We start from the raw sequence: 17,231 nt of genomic DNA, 5'->3' as shown, positions 1-17,231 counted from the left end.
CTTTGTGAGTTTTAGTGTTTTGTGTCTTTGAAGGATTTGGTTCATTTCATGTAAGTTATCAATTTTGGACACAGTTGTTTATAGTAGTCCTTTATTATCCTTTACTGTTCTTGGGATCAATAATCTCTTTGATTTCTGATTTTGGTAATTTGTGTACTCTCTTTTTCTTGGTTGGTCCGGTTAGAGATTTATCAATTTTATTGAACTCTTAAAAGATCAGTAAAAGGTTGTTGATTTTCTCTCTTGTTTTTCCTTTTTCAATTTAATTAATTTCTACTCTAATATTATTCTCTTCTCTTTGCTTTAGGCTTTCTTCTTTCTCTGGTTTCTGAGGTAGAAGTTTAGATTATTAATTTTAGATCTTTCTTCTTTTCTAATATATTACTTTAATGCTATAAATTTTCCTTGAACACTTATCTTTTCATCCCACAAATTTCGTTGGTTGTATTTTCATCTTTTTTTATTAATTTTTTTATTAATAAAATAACCCCTTGGGAAACGGACTTTGGCCCAGTGGTTAGGGCGTCCGTCTACCACATGGGAGGTCCGCGGTTCAAACCCCGGGCCTCCTTGACCCGTGTGGAGCTGGCCATGCGCAGTGCTGATGCGCGCAAGGAGTGCCGTGCCACGCAAGGGTGTCCCCCGCGTGGGGGCAAGGAGTGCGCCCGTGAGGAGAGCCGCCCAGCGTGAAAAGAAAGTGCAGCCTGCCCAGGAATGGCGCCGCCCACACTTCCTGTGCCCCTGACGACAACAGAAGCGGACAAAGAAACAAAAAAAAGCAGACAAAGAAACAAGACGCAGCAAATAGACACCAAGAACAGACAACCAGGGGAGGGGGGGAAATTAAATAAATAAATAAATGGGGAAATTAAATAAATAAATAAATCTTTAAAAAAAAAAAAATAACCCCTTGTTGTTTGGGCTCGCTCTCTGCTCTCTGTGTTCTCTCTGTGTCTGCTTATTGTCTTTTTTAGGAGGCACTGGAACTGAACCTGGGCCTCCTATGTGGAAGGGAGGACCTAATCACTTGAGCCACCTCCACTCCCTGTACTTTCAAAAAATATTTTAAAATTTCTCTTGAGATTTCTTTGACCCACGTATTATTTAGAATTGTGCTATTGATTTCTAGTTTAATTCCATTGTGGTCTGAGAGCATACTTTATGTATTTTCTATTCTTTTAAATTTGTTAAAGTGTGTTTTATGATCCAGAATTTGTCTATTTTAGTGAATGATCCATGTGAGCTTTCTGAGTATTTCTTTAACCTATTCTGCTGTTGTTGGATGGGATATTCTATAAATATCAGTTAGATCAAGCTGATTGATAGTGCTATTCTTGTCAACTGTATGCTTGATGTTTTTCTGCTTGCTCGATCTATCAATTATTGAAAGGGGAGTGTTGAAATCTCCAGCTGTAATAGGGAATATTTCTACTTTTCCTTGCAGTTCTATCAGTTTTTGCCTCATGTATTTGGATGCTCTGTTGTTAGGTGCATACATGTTAATGATTGCTACGTCTTCTCAGAGAATTGACCTGCTTATCATTACATAATATCTCTTTTTATCCCTGATAATTTTCCTTGTTCTGAAGTCGGCCTTGTCTGAAATTAATATAGGTACTCCAGTTTTCTTTTCTTTAGTGTTAGCATGGTTTATCTTTCTCCATCCCTATCTGAGTCTTCATAAAGTGGGTTTCTTGTAGACATGTAGGTAGGTCTTTGTTTTTCTCATCTACTCTGCCCACTCTCTGTTTTAGCTAATAGATTGGGACCACTCACATTTAAAGTGATTATTAATATAATTGGATGAATATTTACCGTGTTTGTAACTGTCTTTTATTCATTGAATTTGTTCTATTTTTTACCCTTCTTTTTCTGCCATTTATGGTTTTAATAGAGCATCTTATGTGATTCCTTTTTATCTCTGCTCCTAGCATATTAATTATACTTTAAAAAATTTTTAGTGGTTTCCTTCGAGTTTGCAATGTACATTTTTAACTAAGTCCACTTTCAGATTACACGATAGGTTTCATGTTTAGTGCAGATACCTTAGAACAGAATATTCCCAATTCTTCCCTCCTAACCTTTTTGATATTACTGTCACTTACTTTACTTATCCTTGTGATATAATCATCCAATAATTATTACTATTATTACTTTAAAGTTATCTTTTAGATTAATTAAGAAAAGGAAAAAGAAAAGATTTTATTTACCTTCAGGCGTTCCTTCTCCAACATTCTTCTTTCTTTATGTAGGTATGAATTTCTGACCTGTGTCATTTTTGTTCCTTCCGAAGAACTTTTAACATTTCTTGCTGGGCAGTTCTGCTGGAAATGAATTCCTTCAGTTTTTGTTTGTCTGAGAAAGTTTATATGAATACTTCTCTTTTGAAAAATAGTCTCATTGACTGTTCTAGGTTGGTGGTTTAGTCTTTGACACTTTAAATATTTCACTCTACTCTTGCTGTCATAGTTTCTGATGAGAAGTCCAGTGCAAATCTTATCTTTGTTCCTTGATAGGTAAGATGTGTCTTTGCCCCTCTGACTTTTTTCAAGATTTTCTATATCTTTGGTTGTCTGCAATTTGAATGTGATATGCCTAGGTATGATTTTTTTTTTTTTGTAATTATCCTGCTTGGTGTTCTCTTAGCTTTTTGGACCTGTGGCTTGGTGTCTGTTATTAATTTTGGAAAATCTTCAGCCATTTATTCAAATATTTGTTCTCTCTTCGTCCATCTTGTATTCCATTTACATGTTTGTGACACCTTTTGAAATTGTCCTCTAAGCTTGTAGATATTGTATTGTTCTGGGTCTTTTTTTTTTTCTCTTTGTATTTTAGTTGGGAAGTTTCTCTTGACCTATCTGTTTGCTCACTGATTGTGTCCTCATCTGTGCCCAGTGTGCTGATGAACTTATCAAAGGCATTCTTCATTTCTGTTATGGTATTGTTGATTTCTAGCATTTCTTTCTTATTCTTTCCCAGAATTTCCATCTCTCTGCTTACATTTCCTATCTTTTCTTGCTTGTTTTCTACTCTTTTCCTTAACCTGCTGATCATATTTATTTTATTTTTTTAAAGGTTTAAAAAAAATATTATTTCTCTCCTCCCCCCCCCCCCCCCATTTGTCTGCTCTCTGTGCCCATTCGCTGTGTGTTCTTCTGTGACTGCTTCTATCCTTATCAGTGGCACCGGGAATCTTTGTTTCTTTTTGTTGTGTCATCTTGCTGTGTCAGGTCTCCGTGTGTGCGGTGCCATTCTTGGGCAGGCTGCACTTTCTTTCGTGCTGGGCAGCTCTCCATATGGGGCACACTCCTTGCACGTGGGGCTCCCCTATGAGGGGGACACCCTGAGTGGCACGGCACTCCTTGCATGCATCAGCACTGTGCATGGGCCAGCGCCACATGGGTCAAGGAGGCCCGGAGTTTGAACCATGGACCTCCCATGTGGTAGGCGGATGCCCTATCCACTGGGCCAAGTCCACTTTCCCATATATATTTTAAATTCCCTGCTTGCATGTTTGTGTCATATCTGAGTCTGATTCTGTTGCTTGTTTTTCCTCTTCGGACAGTTTTTCTTGCCTTTTACCATACCTTGTACTTTTGTTGGAAGTCAGACATGATGTACTGGGTGATGGGAACTGAGTAGGCCTTTTGTTTACTGCAGCTGTAGGTACTGGAGACTTCAAATTCCTCTAGTCTCCCCTTGTCTTGTGCTTCCCTACTTCCCCCTCATCAGTCTATTTGGCAGCTCTTGGAGCCCTTGTTGGTATGGTGAAGGGGGAAGATTCTTTAATCTTATAATTAAGTCTCAGTCTTATGGGGGGCCTGGCTTTTTCCTCCCATGGGTTAGACAGGATGGGTAGAGGGTACTAGAATGGGAGGGATGGCCTTTTGAGGCTGCTATAGTAAGCCCCTGAGGGATAAGTCTTCATTAGAGAGGACACTCTGAGAGCATTCCACAGACGTTCTTCTTTCCCTTCCTTCTGCTGGAGCTATGAGGGGTCATTCTGGACTCTTCTCCCTGAGAACCTGGTAAGGTACACAGGAAAGAGTGGGGCTCCCCTAAGACCTCAGCCCCCAGGAGTTTCTTACTCTCAACCTGGTGGTCCACACTCAGCCTCCAGCAATCTGTCAGAATTACCATTTAAGTGTTCCTCCCACTTATAGGCTCCAGTGGCTTCTGCCTCAGCTCAGCAGATCTTGGCTATGTTTCTCTGTACTCATCTCTAGCTACAGGTTTCAGGGTGTGGTTTGCCCTGAGACCTCAGCTCTCTGATGTGCCCAAGAAAAGCTCTCGCTTTTCAATTGCTCTCCTGTCCCCCTGCCTGCCAGTTGAATGGGCTGGGTTAGTCATGTGGCATAAAATGTCCAGCAACATTTCAAAAGCTACTGAGCCTTGAAGAGAAAAATCACAGCTTTTTTGATCAAAAAAACACTACTTGTGGTGGTGGCCTTGTTCTCTGCCTTTTCCTTCTTTGTGTCCTGACGGTGCTGCTCTCGTCAGCCTCTGGCACACTGCTTCCTCGAAACCAAACCCATGTCTTCAAACGAGTTGTGGAGCTCTGGTGGAGAGAGATTTGACGTTGATGTAGAATTGCTGAACCATCTGTGACTATAAGCCCACGTTGGAAGATTTGGGAACGGGTGATGGAGATGACCCAGTTCCTCCACCGAGTGTCAATATTAGAAAAGGCCATTCAGGGGTGCACCCACCACAGAGATGGCCCTCCTCCCCTGAGGAGGAAGAGAACAAAGGAAAGCAGACAATACCCATTTGGGACCAAGAATTCCTCAAGGTTGACCAGGGAACACTTTTTGAACTTATTCTGGTTGCACACTCCTTAAATACCATGGGTTTGCTTGATGTTACATGTGAGACTGTTGCCAATCTGAAGAGATTCACAAGACCTTCAATATCAAAAATGACTTTACTGAAGAGGAGGAGACTCAGGTATGCAGAGAGAACCAGTGGTGTGAAGAGAGGTGAGGTGTGCCTGACTCTGTAAGGTTGTAAGATTTTTCCAAGTACTAGTTGCCCTGCTCTGTTGTAACTGTTAATATTAGACAAATAGTAGGCAAATGCAGTAGCAAATTAATTATGTTAGCAGCATCCTGTCCTCATTGCATGTGTAGTTTGAGTACAGATTCCAAACTTATAGCTGAGTTTCTTCCAGTATGATCAAAGATTTCTCTTTTCTTTGCTCTGAATAAAACTGAACTGTGAGTTCTCTATAGAAAGTTGGATTTTGGACTCTCCCTCTTTATGTAAAGCAGTTTCTGCCTACTTTACTGTTCAGTTACCTTTAGTGTACTGACCTTGTAAAAGGTGGCATTGTAAATAACAACTTGGAAAAAATTTTCCAGGAGAAAACCAAGCCTTTACTTGTCTGAAGCTGCGCCAAGTCACTGTGCACCTGTCCTACCTCCTTTTGTTGTTCTCTGATGTCTCACAGCCTTTTGATTATATTAGATTCAGTTGAGATGCCTTTAATTAAATTTTGTTGAGATTAGGGCTTTGATTTGACCATGTCATTAGGGCGACTCAGTTTGAGTCCCAGCCCCCTTTGTGGGCGATTTAAACAATCAAGTAGACACACAGAGGTAGATACACAGGAGAAATACACAGAGAAGAGAGCTCCATAGACACGGCTTCTGCGGGCCAGGAAGAGAGATGAGTCATTCTCCTGATAGTCTACAGCTGACCTTGTGAAGAGAGCAGCACAGCTGAGCCTGGAAAGAAATGAGCCCCAGGAAGAGAGAGGAGCCCTCTGCCAGCCTCCAGCTGAAATCGGAAGAAGCTGGACCTAGGAGCCTTAAGAGGGAGGAGGAAGGCTGAGCCCTCGCAGACATCACCTGCCGTCTTGCTTCAACACGTGGCAGCTGACTGGATGAGGAAGTAACCTGGAGTCGTACTCTTTAGGTCCTTGTAACTGTAAGCATTTACCCAGATAAATACTCTTTATAAAAGGCAACAGATTTCTGGTACTTTGTATTAGCACCGCTTTGACTGATGAATACATTGTCTTATGCAAAATGTTCCCCAAATGCAAATCTAGCACTCCCCCGCGCCCCCCTCCCCCACCAGTCTGTTCCTAATCCTAGAGCTCTTCTAGACACTGCTTGGTTTCTCTGTTAAAGTGGCACCTCCTTTATCAAGCGGACACGCTTAGGAATAATTACTATAAAAACTCATGTACCGGGACGCGGACTTGGCCCAGTGGATAGGGCGTCCGTCTACCACATGGGAGGTCCGCAGTTCAAACTCCGGGCCTCCTTAACCCGTGTGGAGCTGGCCCATGCGCAGTGCTGATGCGCGCAAGGAGTGCCGTGCCACGCAGGGGTGTCCCCCGCATAGGAGAGCCCTACATGCAAGGAGTACACCCCATAAGGAGAGCCACGCAGCGCGCAAGAAAGTGCAGCCTGCCCAGGAATGGTGCCACACATATGGGGAGCTGACACACACAAGATGATGCAACAAAAAGAAACATAGATTCCCGTGCTGCTGACAACAACAGAAGTAGACAAAGAAAAACATGCAGCAAATAGACACAGAAAGCAGACAATGGAGGGTTGGGGGGGGCAGGGAAGAGAAATAAATAACAAAAAAAATTAATCTTTAAAAAAAACACTACTCATGTACCCATTCTCCCTTCATCTCTTGCAGCCACTGAGAGGGTAAGTCAAGGTGATCGGTTGGGCAGGGAGCAGTTGGTGACTGGGTAGGGGGAGGGGGGCACTGTGAGGGTGGGGGACAGTGGTAGCAACAGAATGATTCCTCAGTAAGTAAGTATATTAGGAATGATGGAAGCCAGGTTTGTCAGGACTGGAGAAGAGAGTTGCAAATATGAAAAGAAACAGGAATGAACACTGTGCTTTTAGATGGTAACTGGAGGTTGTGGTGGTTTGGAGCTGTGTGTACTCCAGAAAAACATGTTCTTTTATCTAATCCATTCCTGTGGGCACGAATCCATTGTAAGTAGGACCTTTTGATGAGGTTCTTCAGTTAAGGTGTGGCTTGCCTCGGTCAGGATGGGTCTTAATCCTATTACTGAAAAGAATGAAATTCAGACAAATACACAGAGAGCCTCAGGAAGCAGGGATCTGATCAACAACCCAGAAGAGAGGAGAAAGACCAGAAGATGCTGCCATGGGACATGCAGAAGTCCACGGATTGCCAGCAGCCAGCTCAGAATGCCACAGTCTTGGGGAAGAAAGCATTGCCTTAATCATGCCTTGATTTGGACTTTTTCCCAGGCTCTAACTATGACTGAATAAATTCCCCTTGTTTAAACCCAAACCATTGCATAGTATTTTCTTGAGCAGTCTAGGAGGCTAAAACAGAGGTATTGGTGTGAACGCACAGTTTTCATATAAATATACATATGAAAACATGTAAATGTGTGTGTGTGTATACGCCTACACAGACATATGTATTCCTTGGCTCTGTTCACCGGAGGGCCTGGGAATAGCAGTAAGTACACCTAGTTTTCAGATGCTGGCTTGTAAAAATCGTTTCCCATTAAAAGGAACCAGGCTCCTTGGAGAAATGGCTGATTCTAGGGCTGGAGCAGGAAAAGGGCAAGGTGAAGCTTGAAGCGTAGAATATCTTAGTGTGCCAGAATGCATAGAGTGATGGAGAAAGTCGAAAGTTCACAGAAACCAGTTTAAAGGATCAATTCTGGGATGATTTGAGCATCAAAATAAATGACAGTAACTGATAGTAACCCACTGAATAAAAGCAGGAAGCCATGAGACCATTGTGATATAATTAAATGAATACACTGAAAATGTGAGGATGGAGATATTTGCAATTTCAAGGTACTCCTCCAAGAACTTTGCAAAGGGAAAGAGGATTAGCAAAGGGAATTACAAATAGAAAAAGGAATAAGTTTACAGTATAGAAGCCCAGGTGATCCAAGTGAGTCTTACTAGTAATGGGACAAATCAAAATTGTCTGCCACCCCATAGGATGTGGTGGAAAAAATTAGCATCCATGTGGAATCTAAGCCCCCTCTCGACATAGATGTGGAGTGGACACAACCATTCTAGGGTCCACAGGATGGAGGAATAGAGTATAGATTAGAGTGGACTTACTGATATTCTATACATGAACTATTGTGATTAGTAATCGAAGAAAATGAGACATTGGTATGGAGAAAGTGGCCATGGTGGCTGCTGGGAGTAGGGAGTGGGAGGAAGAGATGTGATGTGGGGGCATTTTCGGGGGTTGGAGTTGTCCTGGGTGGTGCTGCAGGGACAGTTACTGGACATTGTATGTCCTCCCATGGCCCACTGGGTGGACTGTGGGAGAATGTGGGCTATGGTGTGGACCATTGACCATGAGGTGCAGCAGTGCTCAGAGATGTAGTCACCAAGTGCAATGAATGTCTCATGATGATGGAGGAGGTTGTTGTTATGGGGGGAGGAGTATATGGGGACCTCATATTTTTTTAATGTAACATTAAAATAAATAAAGACAAAAAAAAAAAAAAAAGAATAAGCACCTCTTCTGTGATTCTTGCCAAAGATTTAAAACTTGAATCTAGTTGTGAGCAAACATCAGACAAACCCAGACTGAGGGACATTCTACAGAAGAGCAGGACTGTAATCTTCAGGAGTGTCAAGGCCAGGTGAGTCGAGACTGAGGAACCACTCTCAACCAATCCAGATTAAAGAGGCACGATAAGTAAGGCAGTGGAGGCTCCTGAACTGGATTGTTGTAGCAAAAGGGACTTATTGGGACATTTATCCACATTTGAATGGGATTTGAGGATTAAATGGTTGGAATGCATCAGTATTATTTTCAGATTTTTGATGTTTGTGATTATGTAGGAGGATACCCTTTTTTTATAGGAAATAGATACAACACTATTTAGGTGTGGCAGTATATTAGGTCAGTAACTTACTCCCTGATGATTCTTTGCATTGAACTTTCAACTCTGAGATTGAAAAAAAACAACAGCCCACATTAATAAACACATTACATCCTACATGATACTTATTTGGGGTCTGTTGGTTAAGGAATCTGTGTAAAGTTAGGAAGTGAGGGGGCTTAATCTTGATCTCTGCTGATAGAAGATTGGGGCAGATGCTGTCTTTCTTTTTTTTTTTGCCTGCTGTTGATTCATGATATTATATACCATAGCAGGATGATAATCCTTTACTATAGGTGCTTTATGGTTTGTGAAAGCCTCTCTGTTCTTATTTGTCCCTCTTTCTGGAGGAGGCAGGGATTATTCCCATATTTGAAATGATATCATAACAAAACTAATAATAATAGGCAACACAGGTTAGGCAATAATTGAATTGAATACTCACAATTACCCAGTGACTTAAGTATGCTGCGATTATTCCATTTTACAGCTGAGGAAACCAGGGCACAGAGAAGTCACTTGCCCAGGGTCACACAGCTCGAACGTGGTGAGGCTGGATGCAAACTCCAGAACGATCCCCCACTCGGCGATTACTGGGTTGCATTGCCTCGTGTTGATGCCAAGAAGTCAACACACTTGGCTAGGTTAAATGACTTTGTCCATGGCCATCTGGTCACTTATTCATCAACTTAGGAAATGCATGCTCTGTGCTTGTAAATGCACGTTCTGGGTGTTGGGGAAATGGGCCCGAGGCCTGCGGCGCTCACGTTCCTACGGCGGCTTGTGGAAGAGCTGGCCCCGGGGCTGGCCACCCCGGTCTAGCCTGCGCTGGCCCTCGGCTGAGGGAGTGGGCAGCAGTGTGCTGGCGGGCGGGCCCGCTGCTCCCTGGCTCAGGTGCGCTTCTCTTCTCTTTTTCAGGTCGCCTGGTGGGCGCGCTGGACGCCGTGCTGGACTCCAACGCCCGGGTTGCTCCCTTCCGAATTCTGCTTCAAGTTCCCGGGTCCCAGGTTTATTCTCCCGTAGCATGTGGTGAGTTACTGAGCGGATCAGACGTGTACTGGGCCGTAGCCACTGGTGAGTTTTGTTCCGGTTGGAATGTTCCAGACCGTACGGTCTAAGCATGCCGAGTGTCTGCATGTCCGTGAAGCTGCAGGTAACCCCTTGTAGAACCTCCTCTGCTTTTATGAACTGATTTTGTCATTTTAACCATTTTTAACCATTCGAAGCACGTAAAGGCTATGGCTTGGGCGTGTCAGGCTTCTGATCGCTGTGTCGTTCTAGGCCCTCATTGATCGACTGAGTTGAGGCGGCTTCCTCTTGTTTCGGACCTAACACATGTGTTCCCGGGTCGTTCCCCCTCATCATGGATGGGGAAAGTCTGGGGGCGGCATCCCAGGGCCCTCCCTCGCTCCTTGTTCCTTTGTGCCTAGGGGCTGGGGGGCTTGCCAGCCACGGGAGAAGGCAGCTGTCCTCTCCGTTGGGGTTCCTCTTCTCCCTGCAGGTGCCCACCTGGTGCACGGCTACGGCGTGAACCCCACAGGGCCCTGGAGCCTCACATCCTGAGACACCCCTTCTGCTCAAAAACACTGCCAAAGTGTGTCTTTTTCATTTCACAAATAATAAATTCTCACCTTCCAAAAACAAAAATAATCAATAAGAAAGATGGAAAAACCTGTAACCCTGTAGCCAGTGGTAGTCATTCCTCTGTCTCCATATGTGCATATGCACATAGAGAGGTTTAAGTTTTGTTTTTTTCTCTGAACATTTTATCAGCTACCATAACCTTTCAGCACTACTTTACATTCTCTAATAATACTGAATCCTCCTCCCTCCCCCGAAAAATGCAGAAAAGTGCAAAGAAGAAAATTCTCATCCATATCCCACTGTCCAAGATTAACCACTGTTAATGCTTGGCATGTTTATTTCCAGTCCATTTTGTTTCCTTTTTAAAAAAAGAATTTTAGATAAATCACTCTGGGTTTGTGTAAAATGAAAAAAAAAATGATGCATGCTCAATATAAAGAAATCAGTTGACACAGAAAAGTTCTAAGAGGAAAATACCATTGCCCCAAATCCTAGCCACTCAAGCACAGTCTTTTCACTTTAGGTGGCCATCGTTCCCGACAGCTCTCTAAGGCACACAGGCAGGTAGGGAGGTGCACCGAGTGCTTTTGGGAAAATGTGCGCCGCCTCCAATGCTGCTTGACAGTGAGAGTTCTAAGTTCACTTGATTTCAGTAAAAGGAAAGAAACTGAAGTAAAAACAAAGAAATGTTAAACTGCAGGTAAGTGTTTCTTTAACACAACACACTTGACTTTATGCAAGGTTCACCTAACGTTAAGGGATTTTGAAAACATTCCAAGGTTAGAATCATGGCTTTTTGAAAAGAATGTTTCAGTTCTAACAGTGTCCATTGATTGTCCACCTGCAGGACAGTCAGTGTCCTTTTTCTTCCCCCTTCCTCCTCCATCTCTCATTTGGTTATTAATTTTACATTGTAATTACCGTTCTGTCCTGTATGCATGTTTTCCAGCTTCGTTGGGCACAGTTCCCTATTTAAACTGATATAATGCTTCTCTTCAGTTACAACTCCAGAGTCTTTTATTTTGGTTCATCTCTTAATTGGCTGGATTTCCTGTGTTCCCTCCAGTAAGGGTTCGTGAGTGTCATAGTCCCCAAATGTTTTCATGTTTGAAATGTGTGCCTCTTGCTTTTGGACTTGAGCAACACCTGGCCGGGTGTGATAGTCTTTAGCCACGTGGTAGAGCTAGATGGCCATCGCTCTTGGCTCTGGGATCTTTTATTTGATATCGAATGCCTCAGCAGGAAACATTTCAGTTGAGTCTGTTTTCCCCTTTGGTGAGGGATTTGCTTTTTCTGTATGCAATTCTGACTTTATCGTTGATGTTGAGTAACTTGATTAGAATTTGCTACTGCCTTGAACACATTGTGCTAGATTTTTTTAGGACATGATGTGCTTTTTCAGTCTGCACATTGATTTCTTTCATTGTTTCAGGAAGTTTTCTTATAACATTTTCATATGTATTACATTTTATTTTCCATTTGTTGACTTCTCCATTTCAAGGACACCAGCGATCTTTATGTTGGATTGCTGTTACCTGCTTTTTTATTTCCGCCTGGCTCTCTCTGTCTTTTTTTTTCTTTAGTTTCCATGATGTTAACAACCTTTTTCTCTTAGTGATTCAGTTTTCAGCAGTACTTTCTGCACCTTGCTGTTCTTAATTACTTATTGATTCTCTTGTGATGCTGTTTTGATTCATTTTCGAAGGTCTCCAATCTCCCTTTTTGTCTCCCTCAGTTATTTCATCATTTCCCCTTTGAGCTCTTGTTTTACTGGGTTTGTGTTGTTGTTTTGGAGCATGAGCATTTGTGAGAACTTCCTTTTCTTCCCTGAATGTTCTGTTTTCTAGGTCAGACGTGTCTTTGGAACACCTTGGTTCACTTGTCATCCTCCTTTGCTGCCAAGTACTTGACTGGTTTCCTCTCATCTCATGCTTGGGCATCGCGTTCTTGGACATTTTGTGTGCACTAACACAGCGAGTATGACTTTTTCCCCTTTATTCCCATCTTATCCAAGACCAGTTTATTTTTCTCTCTAAACTGTAAATTGAGGGCTGAGTGTTTTCCCTTTCATCCATTTTGTATAGCCTGGGGAAGTGGCTGCAGGACACTTGAGTTGCCAGAAGCTGTAGTCTTGGTTGGAATACCTGGTTTTTGTCTCTCTCCTGAGATTTTGCCAAGTGTTCTGTTCTAAAGGGTCTCCCCTCCTGGCTGGAGAAGGGATATCTAGTCTGTTGCCAAGGGCCACCCCCTGGGTTTCAGATCGCACATCTATGCCATGTGTCATCCTCTAGCCTTTCTACCATCACTAAATACTAACTGAACAGTGACTGTGTCAGAGGCCCCTCCTGGGCATTGGGATGCAGTGGTGGACAAGTCAAAAGATCCCCGCTGCCAGGGAACGCACATTCTAGTCAGAGAGACAGACCAAGTACGAGTCAGTCTCGTGGCTGCCAGTTGCTGTGTTTTGAAGGCAAACTCAGCAGGTGTGGGCTAGAGGAGTAAGGGAGATGGAGGGCAGGGGGTGGAGAGCATGGACTTTGGCGAGCCCAGGACGCTGACAGTCGAGTGGAGGCGTAGGGGAAGTGAAGTAGACATTAGGGCAGCGGGAGAGCTTCTTCAAGGGGGAACTGCACATGGAGAGCCCCAAGGTGGGACGAGGTGGGGCCTTGGGAAGAGGGCCACGTGGTGGGGGGGGGGACAGGCTGAGCATGCGGGAGGGTGGGCTGTAGGCCTGAGTTCTGCGAGGCAGCCCTGCAGGGTTAGAGCAGGGGGCAGCTGTGCTCGTCGCTGTGTGGGTGACACTCTGGTGGGCGCAGGGAGGTGGGGGTGAAGGTGGAGGTGCCAGCGGGGTCAGATTGCCGTGCACTAACCTCCCCAGAGTGGGTTGATGGTGGGCTGCGAGGAGGTGGCACAGACCCCTTCGCCCCTGGTTCCCGGGTCCACCCTTCCCCAGACCAAAGACTCTCGATTTGGGCTTTTGGGCGACTTTTTGGGTTTTTGTCTCCCCCCCAGTTTGTCTTCTGGGGAGCTGCAGGATGGGGTGTGTGAGCACCTTGCTGCCCTCCCCAGTGGTCTACACTCCTGTGATTCGCGGCTCCACGGAGCGTGCCCACATGGTTCCTTCAATCCTGTGGTCTGTGGCGGGTTATGCCAAAGCCCTTTCTTAGGCGCTAGCTGATTCTGACTTTTCACCATCTTAAAACCTTAGATTTTTCTGTGCACATCTCAGTGCTCAAAGTGCAGTCGTTTGAAACGTTGGGGGCCTGCCGTGTGCCGGACGCGTGCGTGGTGTCGGTTCCGTGGTGGTGAGGGAGAGGCGTCACTCTCTACTGGGCCTTCAGGGCACCAGGAACACGGAGAAGACGTCAGAAATGGCCCTGCAGTGCAGGGAGGACTGGGAACGCAGAGGGAACAGGACACTCGGAGCACCTAACAGGGAGGGGGCTGCTGGACCAGAGGGGTGGGCGTCTGCCGTGCCTTTAGCTAGATTTCCCAATGGCCCTCCGTGAAGACAGCACCGGTTTGCACCAGCTGCCCTGCCCAGAGGTGCAGAATCCTACCTGCTTTATTTCCTAGGCTCTCCTTGTTTTGAGCCAAGAGCTGCTTCCTTTGCTCTCCACTCAGCTAGATTTCAGCCTCAGGGCTGACTGCGGCCAGGGCTCCAGCTGCTTTACTTTCTTCGTCCCATTGCCCCCAGAAGATCCTTAGAGTAAGAAATTTTTATTTTCGTGCAGTTTGTCTTTATTAAGGGAGAGAGAATGGTGGGACATGTTTGTCTCGAGCCTGTGGTATTGATTCAGACGCTAAGCCTCCTCTGGGAGTTTCTTTGGCTCTTGGCCCTGTGCCTTGACTCGCCCGTATTCAATATTTTATTATGTCATGAGTGTCTGAGAATGGGCCGCTGCCCTGGGTTTCAAGCTTCAGATAAAAAGCGCCAGCAAGAACTGCAGGAAGGGCCTGGGTGACCCCGGGATGTGGGGCGAGCAGGACAAGTGGCCTGGGATGCTCATTCCTGTTCTCACTCGCTCCGGCTGCTCGCAGGGCAGTATGGGGCGCCTAGGAGCGCCTCTGAGATGAAAGCGTTTGTGTTTTTTAATGCAGGTGTGGAAGAGGTAGGTAGATAATTTGGGGGGTAAACAATACAACCTTTTGGTAGAAGAGGTCTGGAAGACTACGGGTGAGAAGACAGATAAGTTGGTGGTGTTACATTGGAAACCTACATGGACCAGAGCCTTGCAGGGCGTTATAAGCAGCACTGGCTCCTGTGCTTACAGCGGGCCTGGTGGCGAGATCGGAGGGGGTGGCCGAGACGGCGGCCGTGTCCTCGGAGGCCTTCCTGACCGCCCTCCGGCCACGCCAGCCATCCCCACAGAAGCTGCAGCTCTTTCGCTTGCTTGTTGTTTGCTTCCCCAGGGAAAATAAAGCTGTGGGTCCTGCTCGCCCCCAAGCCCCCGGTGCTGAGGCCGGCGCTGGCAGGCAGCGGATGGCTCTCGGGATGCCATCGGTGGGAAACGTGGTGACAGACGGGAGGAGACGGTGCCACTGGGCTCAAGGAGGGGAAGGGAGTGAGAGCAGGGAGGCAACTCGGGTTCTCTGTGCCGCGCCGGGGGCGGGGGGGATGCGCCAGGCGGGACATGGGCCTGAGCCCGGCGTGCCGTCACGAGCCCCCGTGGCCGCGGAGCCACAAGGATTTGCAGAGCGAGTCTCTGGCTTCCTTTTGAAATGAGAGGTCTAAGCTGGGTGCACGGTAGAAACAAGGAGCCCGGGGAGCCCAGATGCGGGCGCTCACCCTGCCTCAGAGCCAGGATGACGTGCGGTTAGGGCCGGGCCTCAGGCGAGGCCGAGGGGCCTGGATGAGCAGGGAGACCTCGGGCAGCTCCTGCTTGTGTGGCCTGGCCCTGTTTGTCATGGTTTGTCCTGCAGGCCATGTCCAGGCTGCGCCTCACTAACGGAGCTGTTTCCCAGTGCTGTCTGAGCGCTTCTAGAAGCTATGGCTGTGGCGCTGTTGGTGCATGTTTTTCTATTAATACTTTACCATGACCACAGATGTGGGGTGAGTTGCTGTTTTCTCCCACTTTTCAGGAAGCAGAACAAACAAGGTGAAGAGCAGACTTTGAATTATCTCCGTAGATTGTCCTGGGAATTGGTAATGCAAAAGTTCGACTCCTTTTATTTATTCCCTCCCCATCCCTTGCAGCTTGCTTGCTGTCTGCTCTCTGTGTCCATTTGCAGTATGCTCTTCTGTGTTTTTACTTTCTCTCTCTTTTTTTGTTGTGTCTCATTGCTGAGTCGGCTCTCTGCTGCACTTGGGGGCTGGCAGCACTCCGCAGTGCTTTCAGGCTGGTGGCTCTCTGTGGCATGTGGGCGAGCCTGCCTTCACAAGGTTGCCCCGGGACATGAACCCAGGGCCTCCCATATGGTAGACGGGAGCCCAGCTGATTGGGCCACAGCCGCTTCCCGGAGTTCGACTCCTTTTAATGTAGATTCATTGAGACCTGGAGGTGGATTGTTTTCTCTGATTACTAAGGGGACTCTTTCATTTGCTCCTGTTCAGAGGCGGCCATGGTAGGTGTCCTGCTAAGGACAGAAGTGGCCTTTTAGTAGTGCTCGTGTCTGCAGATTTGAGTTCAGGGAAGCAGACTTGGCCCAGGGGTTAGGGCGTCCGTCTACCACTTGGGAGGTCCGCGGTTCAAGCCCCGGGCCTCCTTGACCCGTGTGGAGCTGGCCCATGCGCAGTGCTGATGTGCGCAAGGAGTGCCCTGCCATGCAGGAGTGTCCCCGCGTAGGGGAGCCCCACACAAGGAGTGCACCCGTAAAGAGAGCCACCCAGCGTGAAAGAAAGTGCAGCCTGTCCAGGAATGGCACTGCACACACGGAGAGCTGACACAACTAGGTGACGCAACAAAAAGAAACACAGATTCCCATGCCGCTGACAACAGAAGTGGACAAGGAAGAACATGCAGCAAATAGAGACAGAGAACAGAGAACTGGGGAGGGGGGAGGAAGGGGAGAGAAATAAATAAATAAATCTTTAAAAAAAAAAAAGGATTTGAGTTCAGATCCCAGGAGCCTGTGGAGTTCTGTGGCTCTGCTCGTGGCACGTGCGTGCATGAAGCGCCTGGTTGTCCTGAGCAGAGTGGGGCAGCAGAGCTGCACAAAAAAAGAAAGGCGCAGACTTGGAGTGAGTGAGGGTGCCAGCAGCACCCTCCCTGCGGAGCGCAGGGCTTGTTAAGCAGAGAAGGGGGGGAGAAGCCCACCTGGATGGGTGGAGGCGGAGCTGAATCTTGGGGGCAGGTATGTATGAAGTTGGAAAAATCTGGGTTACTCTTTCAGATTTGGAAAATGAGAAAGCATCATTCTGAAGTTTCGCAGAACAGTAAAGGAAGCTGTGATGTTTACTGATCCAAAAGCAGCACATACTTTAAATAATTAAGAATCACAGGAATTAGGCCTTCCAGTCTAAAAACTGCTTTCCTTGCCTGTGCTGTCCTCATCTATGGCTGTCCACCATGTGGTCGGGAGTTACAACACTGGCCTTGGCGAGGGAGCTCTGAGGCTTGGCCGGGTCCCTACCCACATCCGCCCACCGCGTGGGGACGCTGGCAGGTGCTCTGACCAGGCCCTTCTTTCTGCTGCCCTTGACCATGGCTGGCACTTTCTTGCCCTTCTGCATCACTGTTTGCTTTGTCTTTGGAAAGAGAGAATTTTATATGGGAGGAAGTGTTGCGGGGTTGATCAGATTAGTGACCTTTGTGCCTGGGTGGCAGACTAATGTGCC

The 17,231-nt window shown here is 46.3% G+C and overlaps 1 protein-coding gene across 3 annotated transcripts in view; it reads left to right on the top strand.

The window, feature by feature from the left end:
* The window catches only part of TBC1D8 (TBC1 domain family member 8), a 115,144-nt gene that overhangs the window by 33,180 nt on the left and 64,733 nt on the right, over positions 1–17,231 (top strand). Inside the window, exon 2 of one of the 3 annotated variants that reach the window (XM_058278196.2) lies at positions 9,788–9,943. In XM_058278196.2, coding sequence (XP_058134179.1) covers positions 9,788–9,943 — 156 coding nt within the window. Of the gene's footprint in view, positions 1–9,787; positions 10,023–17,231 lie in introns of those variants that run through there. The other 2 variants (XM_058278197.2, XM_071208738.1) reach the window with 2 other exon arrangements.

This window comes from Dasypus novemcinctus, chromosome 17, assembly GCF_030445035.2.
Source record: "Dasypus novemcinctus isolate mDasNov1 chromosome 17, mDasNov1.1.hap2, whole genome shotgun sequence".
Lineage (NCBI taxonomy): Eukaryota > Metazoa > Chordata > Mammalia > Cingulata > Dasypodidae > Dasypus > Dasypus novemcinctus.
Note: the sequence above shows the minus strand (reverse complement) of the source record. Positions and strands in the feature narration are given on the sequence as shown.